This window comes from Phlebotomus papatasi, unplaced genomic scaffold (assembly GCF_024763615.1).
Source record: "Phlebotomus papatasi isolate M1 unplaced genomic scaffold, Ppap_2.1 HiC_scaffold_314, whole genome shotgun sequence".
Classification (NCBI taxonomy): domain Eukaryota; kingdom Metazoa; phylum Arthropoda; class Insecta; order Diptera; family Psychodidae; genus Phlebotomus; species Phlebotomus papatasi.
Window position 1 is genome coordinate 1 of NW_026604537.1, and position 16852 is coordinate 16852.

Sequence of the window (16852 nt, forward strand, 5' to 3'; positions counted from 1 at the left end):
CTTTAGGGCACAGAGTTCAGCTGTCGTTGAATATATGGCCACCCTGGCGGATGCCAATGGCAATACAGCTCTCCACTATGCAATTTCCCATGGGAATTTCCCTGTGGTGGGTGCATTGCTTGACAGTGGTGCCTGTGACGTCAATCGCTGCAACAATGCAGGCTACACTGCCATAATGTTAGTATCCCTGGTGGCGCTGACGTCAATGGAGGCAAAACGTGTGGTAGAACGGCTATTTCGGGTGGCAGATGTCAATTTGCGGGCCCGGAAGCATGGTCAAACGGCCCTTATGCTAGCTGTCAGCCATGGAAATGTCAATATGGTGGCCATGTTGATTGCAGCAGGTGCTGATGTCAATGCACAGGATGAAGATGGCAGCACAGCACTGATGTGTGCTGTTGAACATGGAAAAATGGACATTGTGAAAGTTTTGCTGGCACAGCCACAGTGTGATTCATCGATTCAGGACATGGATGGCAGTACAGCACTTAAGATATCCCTAGATGCTGGATTTCACGATATTGGCATACTTCTCTATGCCCACAATCGGGCTTCTAAGCACAGAAACGGTGCCACTTAAGTGCTTCCTTTTAATTTACCTAATCAACAAGTTGTTTTTTTCAAACATCTTTTTTTTACAAATGTATTTCCTCATTGCCTCAATTCTGAACTAATAAACTTCACTACAATACGGCTGTGTTTAAGTTTTGTAGACCAGAGTCGCCAGGATGGTAAGAGGTTAGTTCGAGATGCCCGGTTGCTCCTAGGGACGTTGCAGCCAAATAAGTAAGTAATTTATGTTCTGAGTGGCCATTGACGAAATACCCAGACAAAATTTACTGGTCGGCGAATATAGCGAAGACACATTTTGTGTGGCGAAGTCATATAAACGCAATTGAGTTGAACTGTCAGTGTAAAATATTAAAAGAAGAAGAAGAAGATATTTGTGCAAGTTGCAAGAAGATTTGTTATGGAGACATGGATTTTGAGGGCTTCGTGAATTTGCTAATGCTTGAAGCAATTATAAATGAGGAGGACAATGCTATACGAGAGCATAACACCAATAGAGATACGATCAGGCGGAGGCAATTAGCACCTCCCTGAAGCTGGCTGAAGGCCAGCCGAACGCGGGTTTGTGTCTTGGCTAAGAAAAACCGTTGCAAATTCAAATATTTTTTGTGTGTGTCGGCTAAAAAACACTGAGAAAATTTGAAATAATTATATAATAATGAAAAGAGAATTGCGGAAAATCTGTTTTTCATTGAAAATTATGGTGTGTGTCTTGGCTAAAAAGAAATTGATATGTAACAATTTCCCAACTTTTTCTCTCTGAAAATTCTTTACGAACATAAAAAAAATTTTGAACGAGTTCTCTGGTAAGTAACCATTTCAAAGGATTTATTTTCCCTAACAAATCTCTTTGTTTCCTGGACAGATCATCCTGGATGTGATACATGTATGCAAGTTCAAAGAAAAGTCGTGTTTCACCAATGGTTTCCTTCTACTAAATTTTTCCCTACGGGGTTGCCATTTATCTCACTACCCAAAATAGATAGCCCACTAAATCCCCAATAAAATGTACCATGTGCCATGCCTGACAAATCCTTTGCTTCCTGGACAGATCATTATAGCTCGGGTCAGGGGGGTCGGGGGACCTTAAGTTTGGTATTGATGGAAAGCTATAAGGCCCAGCTATAACATACTAAAATTTGAGTCCGCTCGATGCCATAGGGGCGGAGCTATTGAGAAAAAAAGGGGGGTCTTCAAAATGGCGGAAGGAGGGGTGGGGGTGGGGGGTCTATGCACCAAGTTGCAATTTTCACCCGATATATAACCTTTTCCGAAAACCGCAAGTCGATATCTCTTTTAGTTTAGGAGCTATTAAGCTCCAAAGAGCGGCCGGACGGCCGGCCGGCCGGGAACGTAACTTAGCCACATATATATTCGTGATCAGGAGGTGCTGAAACACATTTTGGCCAAGTTTGAGGTCGATCGGACGACATGAAATTTTGTTAGGATTATAGTAGGTGAGATTGTTAGAAATCTCACCTAATATTGTTGAAATCCAATAAAAAATAATTCTATTAAAATTTAAATTACTAAACAAGAGGTGTATCTTAAAATCCTTGTTTGGATTTTTAGTACTACAGTGACGTATAATTTTGGCAATTTTGCCGCATAAGTGTAAAAGTGACGGATCATTTTTAATTTTTTAAATAACTATATATTTTTGGGTAATAAAAGTCCAACATTTCGAATTCCATTTTCATTTAAATTCAACTTTATTTTATTTTCATTTTAAATTCAAATTTTTTGGTAATACAAAGTTTTTTTTTTTTGTTTTTTTTTTTTAATCCATGCAGTTCGTTTAATCCATGTCGTTTGTTTTTGTGAAGACCGCCTGGAGGCGGTCTTACCCGTGAGAGGGTTAATCCGCACTTTGCTCGCTCACCTCAGAACCCCAGCCCTCTAAAGATATTCAGTATCTGGATTTGGTCTGAAATAGAACAAAGTAATTACGACAATATTTCTATATAGAATTAGGGCACAATCACAACGCCAGTAAAATGCTCACCGTCACCGTCAAAGCCTTACCGTATTAGCATCGAACAGACTGGGCCATTGCACTTTTAATCGATTTTCAAAGAAGCAATGGAGAAGTGAAAATGACACCTTCATTGTTTTCGATTAGAAAACTCACTGAGAACAACGCCATCTAGTGTAAGTAAAATGTCCAAGGCGGGAAATATTTTAAGTTGTTCAAAACAATGTAGTTCACATTATTCACATGTATTTTATACTAAACTTTAATTTCACTAATGCCTAGACTCATTTTAAATACATTTCAAAAGTTTCCACAAGAGTTTTATGAATAAAATTTCCTTTGTTTTGATTTTTTCTGGCATCAACTGATTTCGATGGTGGTCGATGAAATTTCGAACAGTGAATTTAAACAGAGAATGTTAACGGACTATGTGATATGGAATTCCCGTCAAATTATCACTCTACACGCAGATTTCCCTCGGCAGTTTTAAAATTGTAACGGTAAAACGTTCAGAAAAATTCTGCTGATTTTCTGCAGAAAAACTCTGTAGAGAATCTACAGAAAAACTGCAGAAAAGCTTCAGCATTCTTGTTCGAATTCGTCAGATTTTTTCTAAGCGTCACCACGCCACGCCGCCGTGTCAAGAGACGCAGGAAAAAAGGTGCCTCAGGTGAGATATTATAAAAGTGATATAAAATTTTGTGTTTTTAAGTGTTTGTAATGGCAGTGAATTGTGTAGAAGTGTGATTGTGAAATCTGATTGTGTAGAAGTGTTGTGAAAGAATCTGTAGTAAATGTCTGGGGGTGCATCTATTCACCTTGAGACACCCAATCGGTCATCCCCACATAATTGTCCATCCACTCACCACAAACACCTTCAGGCACGCAAGATGATCATCCCCAGACAAATATCCCCTCACAATTGTGCATTTACTCGCCACAAACTCCTTCAGACACGGAAGATGATAATCCCTTGTCGGGGGACAAGCATAACCTCACAATTGCGCATCCAATCACCATAAATACCTTCAGACACGCAAGATGATCGTCCCCAGAGAAACATCCAGAGAAACATGTGATCAGTTTTGCTTGATTGATCGAGAAATTCCGGTATGCATTTTAGGATTTTTGAAGATGAATGACACGGACGGAGTGCTTGTTCGCAGATATGTAAATCCCCAACCGTTCTTCGACTTTCCATTAAATTCAATTGATATCGGAGTAAGGGCAGAATCACATTGACAGTAAAATGCTCACCGCCACCGTCAAAGCCCTCACCGTATTTCGTTGATTTACGCATTTTCATTGTAATTTTTACGCAAATTTTCCATTACGATATTACCTTGTCTCATACTCGGTGGCACTAGGTGAAAATAGTATAAGAAAATTGAATAAATAAAGCGAAAATGCGATAAACGGTAAGCAATAAGAAAAACTGTAGGATTTTTTTGCTACAGTTTTTCGTACAGTTTTTTTGCTCACCGTTTATCGCATTTTCGTTTTATTTCTTCAATTTTCTTATATTATTTTCACCTAGTGCCACCGAGTATGAGATAATGTAACACGGTAATTGAGAATTTGCGTAAAAATTACAATGAAAATGCGTAAATCAACGAAATACGGTGAGGGCTTTGACGGTGACGGTGAGCATTTTACTGTCAATGTAATTCTGCCCTAATGCTTGTCAGTGAATTAAACGAGGAAGTCGAATTCTTTGCTTTGGAAAAAATTTCACATAAATTAATGCGACTTCCTTTTAATACATCATACGTTTTAATATCAATATTGCATAAGTATACTCTTTAAAATATGATTAATAAAGTAAAAAAAGAACAAAATCAAATAAAATTCGTTGAGTTGGGGAAGTGCCTAAAATTTTGGACAGAGTACTTATAACCATCAATGTTCTAACTTCAAAGTGAAATATTTTCAATATTGATTGATCTTTTATGTTACACTCCTTTATGCAGAGTTATTTAGAAATTTGACAAGCTGTTTAACGTCTTTGTTTTTTTACTAAAATTAGTCTTAATACGTTAAAGGTTAAAAAATTAACTAATATGTAGAGATCAATTTGACTGTAATTTTGGACAATTTACTTATAATTTTGGACAGCCAATCCGTCTCATGCTCATTCATTCTGCAACACGATTTTTGGCACACGGATCTCACAGATCATCCCGAGTCGATATCATCATCAGTTTATTGCGAAAATGAGATTTTTGACAAAAATTTGCAAGATTTCGTGTTTTTTGAAAATGACTAAAATCAAAAAATAAGGCATTTAAGGGTATCGGAGCTAAATGTCTTCTATAGCAAAAATGTAGTCCTAAGTGGTATCTATTGTGTGCTGAAGAGAGTATATTAATATTTAATTTAGTTTAGTTTATATGATTTTTCAAAGTTCTTTTCTAAGGCGATTTTTTGAGAATTTTTGGTTATACTTGGCTTTTTCGCCCCAAGGATTTTTTTTTACAAAAAATATGTAATAATCAAAGTTGAAGCACAACTAATAACCTTTCCAACAAACCTAAATTTTTGAAGTTGTGTTCTCTAGAACCCGAGATATAACGGATAATATAAGGCAAAACAGAGAAAATATAAAAAAATAATAATTAAAGAAAATTGTGACGTATAGGAGAAAAACCAAAAGCAGATTCTTGATCAGGGGACTCGATTCTACCAAACGTACCATGTGAGATCCGTTTGCTAAAAAAAAGTTGTCAATTTGTTGCATAGTGTTATACTCCATTTCAAGTACCTATATTACCACGTCTTCTTCCTGTCTCTAAAAAGGAACTGGATATCTAAGTACGCGCGGACTCACGCATTGTTGAAAATGGCTGGACTACAAATGTTAGTAGATATAAAAGGTAAAGTAAACACGATGAAAAATTATAATTAAATTAAAAAAAAATTAAAATAATAAGGACAGATAAAGTGGAAATCCTCAAATTTGAACAATGTTTTTTTAAAAAACGTAGCGGAATTCATGTAAAGTTCATTTTCCCTAGATTAAGAAAACTAACTTTGGAGAATTGAACAATATAATTCTTTGTTAAATAGATGGAATTTGTTGATGAAATTTTTAATTACGACAACCTAAAATTTTACACTTTGAACGGTCATTCATATTTGAGAAGTTCAAATTTGACTGTAATTTTATTTGCAGATTTGATATCGACTCTGATTAAAAAGCAAGACGAAAGTGATAAAAAATTGGATGAGGTGCAAAAAATTGTTTTGGAGATAGGTAATAAGGTCTCCCAATGCGCAACTAAGATAAAAGAGTTGTCCGTGAAGCAGGCACGCTTGGAGGCAGCCACAAAGCTTATTTATGGGAAAATTGCCGATACGGCGTACATTTTTCCCATAAATAGTTTGGAGGCTTTTTTCCAACTGGAAAAGGAAGTCGTGGAAGATGGAACACGCCGGGCAGCAGTCGTGAGTTTTTTTGTGTTTTATATTTTTATGTTTTCTAAATTCCGTTGTTAAACTTATTTTGAAAACATTAACCTTATATTGTATTAAAAAATTTATTACTGCAAAATAAAAATAAACAAATTATTTAATTAATAAAAATAAAGAAATAAAAAGTAAATAAATAAATAAATAAAATAAGTAAATTCAATAAATTAATAAAAATAAATTTAAAAAAACGCTGAGACTTCTAGCTTACATTTCTTAATATCTTTTTCAGGAAGCTGAATTAAGGAAAATTATTCGCCAAAATGATGAATTTTGGTTGGAAAAGGTGATAGAGGTTGAGCTGCTAAATGAGTTCACCGTGCAGAAAATTATAGGAAAACATTCGCTCTTAGACTTCGCTGTGATAAAATATTCAATGAGTGAGTATTTAATTGCAATACAATTATTTATTGTTAATTTTTTTGGTAATCCAAAAAAATTAACATTCATATTCATCGATGCGAGAATTTGAAAATTGCTCATTGTTAATCTTAAATATGAGACGCTCAGAGCAAAAGTGGTATCTTTTGTATGCATTTCCCTATTAAAACGAACCACTTTTGCTCTGAGCGACTCATATATACTATAATAGCAAGTAGCTGGAAATTTGCAAAAAACATTCGAGATTCCTACAGCCTGGACCTTTGTGATTATGTACAAACTTTAGAAAAAATTGTCAGGGAAAAATAATTTTCTCTAATCTAATCTAATCTTTATGTATTTGAGTTTGTTAGGAAATTACTGAAATCATTTGCTAGGTTCTTGTAATATCAAGATTTGTCTTTGCAAAAAATTGGCGAGAAAATTAATTAGAATTGCTTTTAAAACATGCAAAGGAGTTTTTTGCAATATATTTCATAGAAATCAATTGACAAAAATCTAATTTTTATCTGATCTTGATGAGTTTTTGGCAAATTTGGGAAACCAAAACATTTCGTAGAAAATATTCATAGTGAATTCAATATGATTTTGCTGATCTTTTTCAGAATGGTTAAAGTGCTCAAACTCAGCGCTGTCAATCCTGTTGCGGAAACTGAAGGATAGGAATTACAAGAGGCAGAAACACGTAAAGAGGAAGGAACAGGAGGGCGAGGAAGTAGGGGAGGTGATGGACATGGCGAAGCAGTCTTCAGCAGTCGTCAACGAAGAAATAACGGAGATGTTAGTCGAAGAGGTGAACTATGAATACTAATAAACTGCGTACCTTTATCATAAGATCACTTTGTAGAGCTAAAATTTTTTTTCTGTATTCGTTTTATTTATAATTTTTCTGCAAAACACTTTTAATTGAATTATTTACATGACCTTATAGTAATGGTACGCATTTTATGATGAATCTAAAAATTACACAGCCAATGAAGAAGCATTTCTGACGTTTGGCTTCGGAGGCTGGGCACCAACACTAAGACGGCGGTAGACGCAGTATTATGTATTTACAATTATTTTGAATTATTATTATGTACAATTAAATGGGAAATAAAATAATTCAGTAAAAAAAAATAAAATTTTGTAGTTCTAACGGTTTTAATTTAAAAAAGCAGTAACGAAAAATATTTGAAATTCTGCTGAAATTCTGTCGAAATATTCGGCAGAATTTCAGCAGAAATCTGCCGAACTATTCTGACGAATTTTGTCCCAAGCCCAAATAAAATTCGTAAGAATATCTACAGAATTTATCTGCAGATATTCTGTAGAGGTGTAGATTTTCTCTACAGAAATCTTAAAGATATCTGCAGATATTATTTGACGGGTTGTCAAGGAAAAGCAATTGACCGGGCAATTGCTTTTTGCTTTTTGTTGAAGGTATTTAAATTTGGCTAATTTTACTAAAATATCATTTTCATATTACAGAATATTGTCTCAGAGAACGGAAAAAGATCAAATTGATGCAAAAATTGGTTTGATGACTCAATTTTTTTGGATATTTTTTCCACGTGTATAAAAGCAATGAACCGTGTAAACAGACGGAATTCCCACGGGAATTCCCATGAGATTTTCCATTCCGGATGGGAATTCCGGATGGAAATTCCCATATTGAACTGTCAAATTTTTACCATCCGCTCTATGCGCCTCTGGTGGACTTCAAGCGCAACACAAAAATGCTCCGAAGATTTGAATTTCAAATTTTGTTTTTTCCGAATATAAATAACGGAATGTGTATTTAGAAGATATTTTACGTACTTTATTTTATTAAAGTGGCTTTATTATACCACAAAGATATTAGTAATATTATCTATTAATACATTTCATGGAAAATCTTTTAAAATTTCTCGAGAAATGATTAGAAACGTTGTTATAGCGTAAATATCTTGTCAAAAACCCCCAATTAAAGTGGATACATCAACGACAGGCTTTGGATATCTTTGCTGATAGGACCTATTGATTAATTTTCGTTTAATTGTAGTGCTGATAATTTAAAATTTTATAAAATGTTGGAAGAAAATGTATAAAATATCCCTGGGTGACTAAGCAGTCAATTCATTCGGAACAGAGATGTTTACAAAAATTAGTTAATTGTATAATAATTGAATACAAATTGTTTTAAAAAACAAGAAGACTGTAAAATATTTTAAAATTTTATTTCCAAAAAAAAGTAAACAATAAAAAATATTGAAGTAATATTTTATATCCGAAAAGGCAGATTATTTGGTTTCTGGCTATAATTTTCTTCAGTGAACTTCGATAGTTCTTACTATTCTTTGTATTTCCTTATCTACATTATTATATTCTTTACATTTTTTAATAATGGGATTTATTGAAAAAGATAAATTTTGAATCTGCCTTTCCAATCATTTAAACCTCTTCTGAAATGTTATTGATGAATATTTAATTTAATCCAGAAACACTAATCTTTTCAAAATTATTATAGTATTATTATTCGATTTCAAATTTGCTTTTAAAATCAATGTTTTGATCACTACAGGAGATTTTACATGTTTTTTCATATATTATTTGCTTAAAAACACTCCAAATTAAATTTTCGGAATTCTCCGGAAGCAAAAAGCTATCTCGAGCGAGATAGCTTTTTTCCATTTTAGAAAATTGAATATTTCACCCTCCAACGGAAAATTTCCATTTGAAATTCAAAATATTTCAAGACATTCCGGCAGTTTCGTGCACTTTTGCAGAGGGCGCTTGTATAGCAAATTTACCATTTGCTTGTGGGAATTCCCGTGGAAATTCCGTCTGTTTACACGGTCTGTTCGATGTGATTAGGTTAATTTACGCATTTTAATTTAAATTCTTATGAAAATTCTAAATTACCGTGTTATCTTACCTTATAGTCGGTGGTACTAGGTGAAAATAATATCAGAAAATTAAAGAAATAAAACGAAAATCCTATAAACGGCGAGCAAAAAAAAACTACGAAAAACTGTAACAAAAAATCCTAGTTTTTTTCCTCACCGTTTATCGCATTTTCGTTTCATGTTTTCAATTTTCTTAGATTATTTTCACCTAGTGCCACCGAGTATCAGATAAGGTAATCTAATATGGTAATTGAGAATTTTCAGAAGAATAGCAATAAAAATGTGTAAATTAACGAAATACGGTCAAAAATTTTACGGTCAATGTGATTCTGCCCTTAATTTAAAAGATAATAAAAGAATCTAACCGTGTAAACAGACGGAATTCCCACGGGAATTCCCATGAGATTTTCCATTCCGGATGGGAATTCCGGATGGAAATTCCCATATTGAACTGTCAAATTTTTACCATCCGCTCTATGCGCCTCTGGCGGACTTCAAGCGCAACACAAAAATGCTCCGAAGATTTGAATTTCAAATTTTGTTTTTTCCGAATATAAATAACGGAATGTGTATTTAGAAGATATTTTACGTACTTTATTTTATTAAAGTGGCTTTATTATACCACAAGGATATTAGTAATATTATCTATTAATACATTTTATGGAAAATCTTTTAAAATTTCTCGAGAAATGATTAGAAACGTTGTTATAGCGTAAATATCTTGTCAAAAACCCCAATTAAAGTGGATAAATCAACGACAGGCTTTGGATATGTTTGCTGATAGGACCTATTGATTAATTTTCGTTTAATTGTAGTGCTGATAATTTAAAATTTTATAAAGTGTTGGAAGAAAATGTATAAAATATCCCTGGGTGACCAAGCAGTCAATTCATTCGGAACAGAGATGTTTACAAAAATTAGTTAATTGTATAATAATTGAATACAAATTTTTTTAAAAAACAAGAAGACTGTAAAATATTTTAAAATTTTATTTCCAAAAAAAAAGTAAACAATAAAAAATATTGAAGTAATATTTTATATCCGAAAAGGCAGTTTATATGGTTTCTGGCTATAATTTTCATCAGTGAACTTCGATAGTTCTTACTATTCTTTGGGAATTCCGTCTGTTTACACGGTTTAGAAAATTGAATATTTCACCCTCCAACGGAAAATTTCCATTTCAAATTCAAAATATTTCAAGACATTCGGGCAGTTTCGTGCACTTTTGCAGAGGGCGCTTGTATAGCAAATTTACCATTTGCTCGTGGGAATTCCCGTGGAAATTCCGTCTGTTTACACGGTAAGCTAAAAAAATTACCTTCTGAAGACAAGCTACTGTGTCTTATTTCCTCACATGTACGCTTAATTTTGCCAAGCCTTTTTTTATAATTAGCCATTACCGTCTGCTTTTCCTTCTTGGTTAAAATAAAATTGGCCTTAGCCTGATCAGCTTTATTCTGAAAGAAATAGATAGACGATAAACATAATGGATTAATGTTTAAAAAGGTAGCTGAGATTCTTTACAAACGACCTCGAAAAACATGCAATTCTAGGTTTTTGGGACTCGGAATACGTGAAAATTTGATTGAGAGTTGAATTTTTGGGGTAAAGAATCACGTCGTTTAAACTGTTCTTGTCGGTCGAATCGAAATGGATAAAATTGGTTCAACGCGATGGAGCTAAATTATTTTAACTCTTTCGTCTCCTTTGGGACTCTGGGTACCCATGGAAAAAAGAATTTTTTTAGACTATTTAGAATCGATAAAATTCCGATTCTTCTGGATAATTACAAACTATAAGGATGTCCAAATCTAGGATATTTTTTGCAGGATCCCAATTAACTCCTGAGCTAAGATATTCTTGGTCAAAAATCGTGAATTTTCGATTTTCTGCTTCCTTGCAGATATTGTGACTTTTTTGATATTTCTAGACCCGAATAAGGAAAAACCTCTTGGGGCCAATAAGTATGATAACTAACAATTACAGATTGCATCAATTTGAAAAATAAATCTTTCTTAAATTTTCAAAAAACTTGTTCAAACTTGATGGGAATTCTCGTCCGCAAGAATCTAGAGGTCAAATGTAAGGTTATCCCGCCAATGCCCGCCATTTGCTTTTTGACACCAACCTTGTAAGAAAATTTCAAGCGGGAGCGAAATTTTTGTCAATATGGCCGATAATTTTGACATTTGGCAGCGAAGGAGATTGCTTTCGGGGAAGTTTTTCCTATTCTTCCAGATTTTGGTGAATTCTGATTGTCCAGGAAGTGTTTTTTTTGCTCTTGAGAAAGCTTAATGTGTCTGCAATAACATCCTGTTGAGAGAAATGTGTGTTAAAGTGTTATTGTGTGAAATATTTTGAGGAATCTGTTGGCAAGCAGGAGCTGGGTGTCCTTTTTAGCACTTCCTGGACATCCCACAAGATACTGGTCAATAATTCTTCTTGTTTTAGTGATCAACATTTTGAAGGAGTCATTTGACACGCAAAAATAATTCACAACATTGATATTATTGGCTTTTGGAAAATTGAAGTTTGTCCAAGTTTGTATCGTTTGCTTTCTTTAGGGGACGAGAGTTCCCATGAGTTTTCCAATTTCCCAGAGGCCGAGAAAATTCTTTCTCTATAAAAGTATCATATTTGACCACTAAGACTTACAATAAAGTGAGTTTTACTGAAATTCGTTCGCTGGATATGTTGTGGTCCGGAAAGAGTTAAGTTAAGTAAATTACCTTGAAATGGCTGAACAGATTTTTGCGCCCAATTTCTTGATGAGACAGCCTGTTGGAGTTGGGACGTTTGCGACGACGACGGCCGCGCAGACTACGTCCGCCGCCCCCTTCATCACCACCTCCACCGGCTGCTGGACGTTGTGCATCAACCTCGCCGCTTTCGATCGTCTCTGTATCGCTGCGGCCATCGGGGGGCACCACAGTCGGCTCTTGGTCCTGATCAGTCGGAGTCGGAGTCGGAGCTGGAGCTGGAGCTGGGGCTGGGGCTGGGACTGGGCCTGCGGTTGGGGCTGGGGCTGGGGCTGGAGCTGGGGCTGGGGCTGCAGCAGAGCCCCTGTAAACGACATATGGGTACGGGGGTCCATAAAATGGATACCCCCCGTACGCACAACCAGCGTAATGAAAATTCATGGTGAATCTAAAAGTAATAAAAAAAAGAAAAATTATTTTTCTAGACGGTATGTAATATTGCGTCCTTACCTTTCCAAATTTCAGCACAAAATGGCCGAGAAAAGAATATTCTCGCTTAAAAAAAGAGTGCAAATAGACTTTCCCGATTGTCCCAATTGACCCAAGCGGCATTTGATATCCAAATAATGTATGTCTCAAATGTAACCAACGTATTTTCAATGTAATCGAGATATTTCTAAACAATATAATGTATGAACATGATGGAAGTATATTGACTGAAAGTTGTATGCGTTGTAATATAACTTATCTAAAAATAGCATAAAAAATATCAGTTATTTTCTATTAATATAAATAATACATTTTATTTGATAAATTTCGGTTATTATATTGGTATTTTCCCTTAAAATTATGACTAATTTTTTTTAGATCCATAAACAAGTTATAATATAATCTATTTTTGAGTGAAAATGTATAAAACTGTATCAAAAACATCGAAAGAATATTATCTTACATATTCTCGCTGTTATGTTGACATAATGGCGTGAAACTGTATGAACATCACGTTTTGATATTTTTTAGTTATATTTGTTCCGTAAAGGAGACAAGTTATATACAACTTGTGTTCTTTTTGTATGGCGCTACCAGATTGTCAAATTCTGCTTTGTTTACTAAGCAGAGATTCATATTCAAATGAAAATTTGTGAAAAAGGTGATGTTGAACATAAATTAAAGCCTTGAAGTGCACCAACGTTTGCATTGGAGTCGAGCACATAGAAATAAAGGATCAAATTCGAAAAAGTGAGTGTAATTGATGGAAAAATTATGAATTAATACTTCGTTCGTGAGAGTTAACATTTTCTTTATTTAATTGCAGTGTAGCCAAATTGTAAAAATTAGGACAGCTTCCTGATCTTCTAACGTGAAACTAAATTGCAGAAACAGTGCCGAGAATGCAGAAAATTTTCATAAAAAGCATAAAATTGAAGTGTTTACTGTGCAGTAACATTATTGTGATAAGGAATCTGTAATGTGAATATAGTGTACGACATAATGTAAATATAATCACAAAAAGATGTCAAGATGTGTTTTCTTCTATATTTTTTATTTATTCAGGTTATAGCATCTTAATTTTATTTTATCGGAACAAAAAGAAGATTATGGCGTGGAAAATTACAGAAAATTGGTGGCGCTAAACCCAATTTAATGTAAAATTATGCACAAAACATTGATGATCCACGCGATATTTTCCCAGAATGGTGCTTAAAATGATGTATTCTACCAATACAAGCAGTAAAAACCTGATATCCTAAAGTTTTTCAATTATATGATGGAAATGGCAATAAACTTGTTCAATTTTATTTTCTTTAATTTCCTAGCTTTCCCTAGGGAATTTCAGATCGGGAATGAAATACTATTCACTAATATTGTATCCTCTAACGGAAAACAGTTATTTCATTAAAGTTTCATACGCGATAAAAGTGCACGAGGCACAGAAAATCTGACTGAATCGTTGGGGATAAATAATTATTCATTTAAGGAAAATATTTGAGCAGGTTTTAAATGAAAATGCAAAAGAAATGACAATTCTGCGATCAGTAGTTATAAAATTCATATTGTATAGTGATTATATTTTATTTAGTTATAATCTATACATTTTACCATACAAGATGACGTGCTTACGTCAAATATGAAAAATTGTTATATTTCGTATGTAAAAATTCCCCATTCACCCGAATATGGACCTGTTTTATGCGGTTATATGGAAGAAATTTGTAAAATCTTCGTCATTATTTTCGTACAAATATCATACATCTCTACTCATTTATAGCGATAAATGCCGCTTGGGGACTTCTCTCTCACACAATATTTCGCGCACTAACTCCCTAACCTTAATTTTGTGTACAAATGGAAAAAAAAAGTAAGACGAGGAGCTAAAAAGCGTTCTACCAACGAATCCTGCATTCCTCAACCACCAGCAGCACAAGAGAGTGTTAATTTTCCCAGCGATTTTTACCTCAATTTTCCCAATAAATCCAGTGTTATTGGCATCTGTGTAACTCAGTATGTTTCAAAATTGTGCTAGAAGAATCAATTAAAGATGTCTTCTCAAGATTCTGAAATTCAACTTTCCGGGCATTTCCAAGGCCTCCCTGTGTACTGAGGCATCCTTTGAGATCATATAGTTCAAGTTGCACAATCTCGAAAAGGGCCCAAGACCACAGTTACCGTCACGAAAGACGATGTCATCGATTACTACACCAAAATGTACACTCTCCATTGTCTACAGACCCTGGCCAGAAACTTCTACAAGAAGAAAATCTGTGGCTTTTGCCATTTGTATTCCGGGCAGGAAGCATGTGCTGTGGGCATGCATGCAGCCATGCGTCTGGAAGACTCAGTTATCGCTGCCACGGCTAGACTCTCGTGATGGGAGTCAGTGTTCTTAGTGTAATAGCAGAACTCACAGGTTGAGAGAGTGACTGTTCGAGGGGCAAAGGGGGACTTATGCATATGTACGCTAAGGATTTCTACAGATGAAACGGAATCGTGGGAGCTCAAGTTCTCCTTGGAGCAGGAATTGCTCTGACCAGTCACTATGTACATGACAAGGTCACCTGCTTTGCCCTCTATTGGGATGGTGCTATTGGGATGGTGATAAATGTAACGTTCTGATAATATTTTGGTATAAAATATAGATACGATAAAAAATATTTCATTTTTTGTTTTGTTTTGTTTTTTTTTTTTTAGAGATTACATCCTGAGTCGATTTGAAATCTTTTCTCGATCCCCTGTAGTAGTTTCCAATATTTCATGTTTGTTAATCCACCCTTGTTTCTAATTATGATCTCTGCAATTGCCGCTTTTCATAGAGCCTGATCTTATTAGAATTTTGCCTAAATGACTGAAAGATATGGATATCTGTACCAGGAATAGAAAATCTGCCACACAATTATATAAGAGATAATATTGGGAATGACATGAGCTATTAATTCTGAGTTCGTATACAAACATAAACCCCGTAAGAAATATTCTGAAGTGATGATTGTTAATGAAACACACATTTTTCTCGATTTTTGCATACAGGCTTCACATTCAGGATGATCTGTCCAGGAAACAAAGGATTTGTCAGGCATGGCACATGGTACATTTTATTGGGGATTTAGTGGGCTATCTATTTTGGGTAGTGAGATAAATGGCAACCCCGTAGGGAAAAATTTAGTAGAAGGAAACCATTGGTGAAACACGACTTTTCTTTGAACTTGCATACATGTATCACATCCAGGATGATCTGTCCAGGAAACAAAGAGATTTGTTAGGGAAAATAAATCCTTTGAAATGGTTACTTACCAGAGAACTCGTTCAAAATTTTTTTTATGTTCGTAAAGAATTTTCAGAGAGAAAAAGTTGGGAAATTGTTACATATCAATTTCTTTTTAGCCAAGACACACACCATAATTTTCAATGAAAAACAGATTTTCCGCAATTTTCTTTTCATTATTATATAATTATTTCAATTTTTCTCAGTGTTTTTTAGCCGAGACACACAAAAAATATTTGAATTTGCAACGGTTTTTCTTAGCCAAGACACAAACCCGCGTTCGGCTGGCCTTCGGCCAGCTTCAGGGAGGTGTTCCCGGAGACGGAAAAAATTCTTTCTCTGTAAAAGTATCATATTTGACCACTAACAATAAGATTTACAATAACCGTGTAAACAGACGGAATTTCCACGGGAATTCCCACGAGCAAATGGTAAATTTGCTATACAAGCGCCCTCTGCAAAAGTGCACGAAACTGCCCGAATGTCTTGAAATATTTTGAATTTCAAATGGAAATTTTCCGTTGGAGGGTGAAATATTCAATTTTCTAAACCGTGTAAACAGACGGAATTCCCACGGGAATTCCCACGAGCAAATGGTAAATTTGCTATACAAGCGCCCTCTGCAAAAGTGCAAGAAACTGCCCGAATGTCTTGAAATATTTTGAATTTCAAATGGAAATTTTCCGTTGGAGGGTGAAATATTCAATTTTCTAAAATTGAAAAAAGCTATCTCGCTCGAGATAGCTTTTTGCTTCCGGAGAATTCCGAAAATTTAATTTGGAGTGTTTTTAAGCAAATAATATATGAAAAAACATGTAAAATCTCCTGTAGTGATCAAAACATTGATTTTAAAAGCAAATTTGAAATCGAATAATAATACTATAATAATTTTGAAAGGATTAGTGTTTCTGGATTAAATTAAATATTCATCAATAACATTTCAGAAGAGGTTTAAATGATTGGAAAGGCAGATTCAAAATTTATCTTTTTCAATAAATCCCATTATTAAAAAATGTAAAGAATATAATAATGTAGATAAGGAAATACAAAGAATAGTAAGAACTATCGAAGTTCACTGATGAAAATTATAGCCAGAAACCATATAAACTGCCTTTTCGGATATAAAATATTA

The 16852-nt window shown here is 34.5% G+C and overlaps 3 protein-coding genes across 3 annotated transcripts; 2 read left to right on the top strand and 1 right to left on the bottom strand.

Annotated features, from left to right (window-relative positions):
* The first annotated feature begins 6 nt into the window (after nucleotides 1-6).
* LOC129809134 (KN motif and ankyrin repeat domain-containing protein 2-like) lies at nucleotides 7-691 on the top strand. Its single transcript, XM_055858941.1, has one exon. It carries the CDS (start codon nucleotides 35-37, stop codon nucleotides 578-580), a length of 546 nt encoding a protein of 181 aa, XP_055714916.1. The 5' UTR covers nucleotides 7-34; the 3' UTR covers nucleotides 581-691.
* A 2457-nt stretch (nucleotides 692-3148) lies between these two features.
* On the top strand, nucleotides 3149-7518 carry LOC129809135 (uncharacterized). Its single transcript, XM_055858943.1, has 5 exons — nucleotides 3149-3655; nucleotides 5342-5418; nucleotides 5718-5989; nucleotides 6246-6393; nucleotides 7000-7518. The coding sequence occupies exons 2-5, from the start codon at nucleotides 5385-5387 to the stop codon at nucleotides 7203-7205; spliced, it is 660 nt and encodes a 219-aa protein (XP_055714918.1). The 5' UTR covers nucleotides 3149-3655; nucleotides 5342-5384; the 3' UTR covers nucleotides 7206-7518.
* A 1768-nt stretch (nucleotides 7519-9286) lies between these two features.
* On the bottom strand, nucleotides 9287-12408 carry LOC129809133 (atherin-like; the record flags this gene model as incomplete). Its single annotated transcript, XM_055858940.1, has 3 exons — nucleotides 9287-9306; nucleotides 10580-10718; nucleotides 11991-12408. Coding segments are annotated over 3 exons (577 nt in total), but the record flags the coding sequence as incomplete, so codon positions are not given.
* Nucleotides 12409-16852: the final 4444 nt, after the last annotated feature.

Coding starts and splice junctions, on each gene's coding strand:
- LOC129809134 (XM_055858941.1), top strand. CDS start 35: ATGGCCACCCTGGCGGATGCCAATGGCAATACAGCTCTCCACTATGCA.
- LOC129809135 (XM_055858943.1), top strand. CDS start 5,385: ATGGCTGGACTACAAATGTTAGTAGATATAAAAG. Junction 5,419..5,717: donor AATGTTAGTAGATATAAAAG/GTAAAGTAAACA, acceptor TTTTATTTGCAG/ATTTGATATCGACTCTGATT. Junction 5,990..6,245: donor GAACACGCCGGGCAGCAGTC/GTGAGTTTTTTT, acceptor TATCTTTTTCAG/GAAGCTGAATTAAGGAAAAT.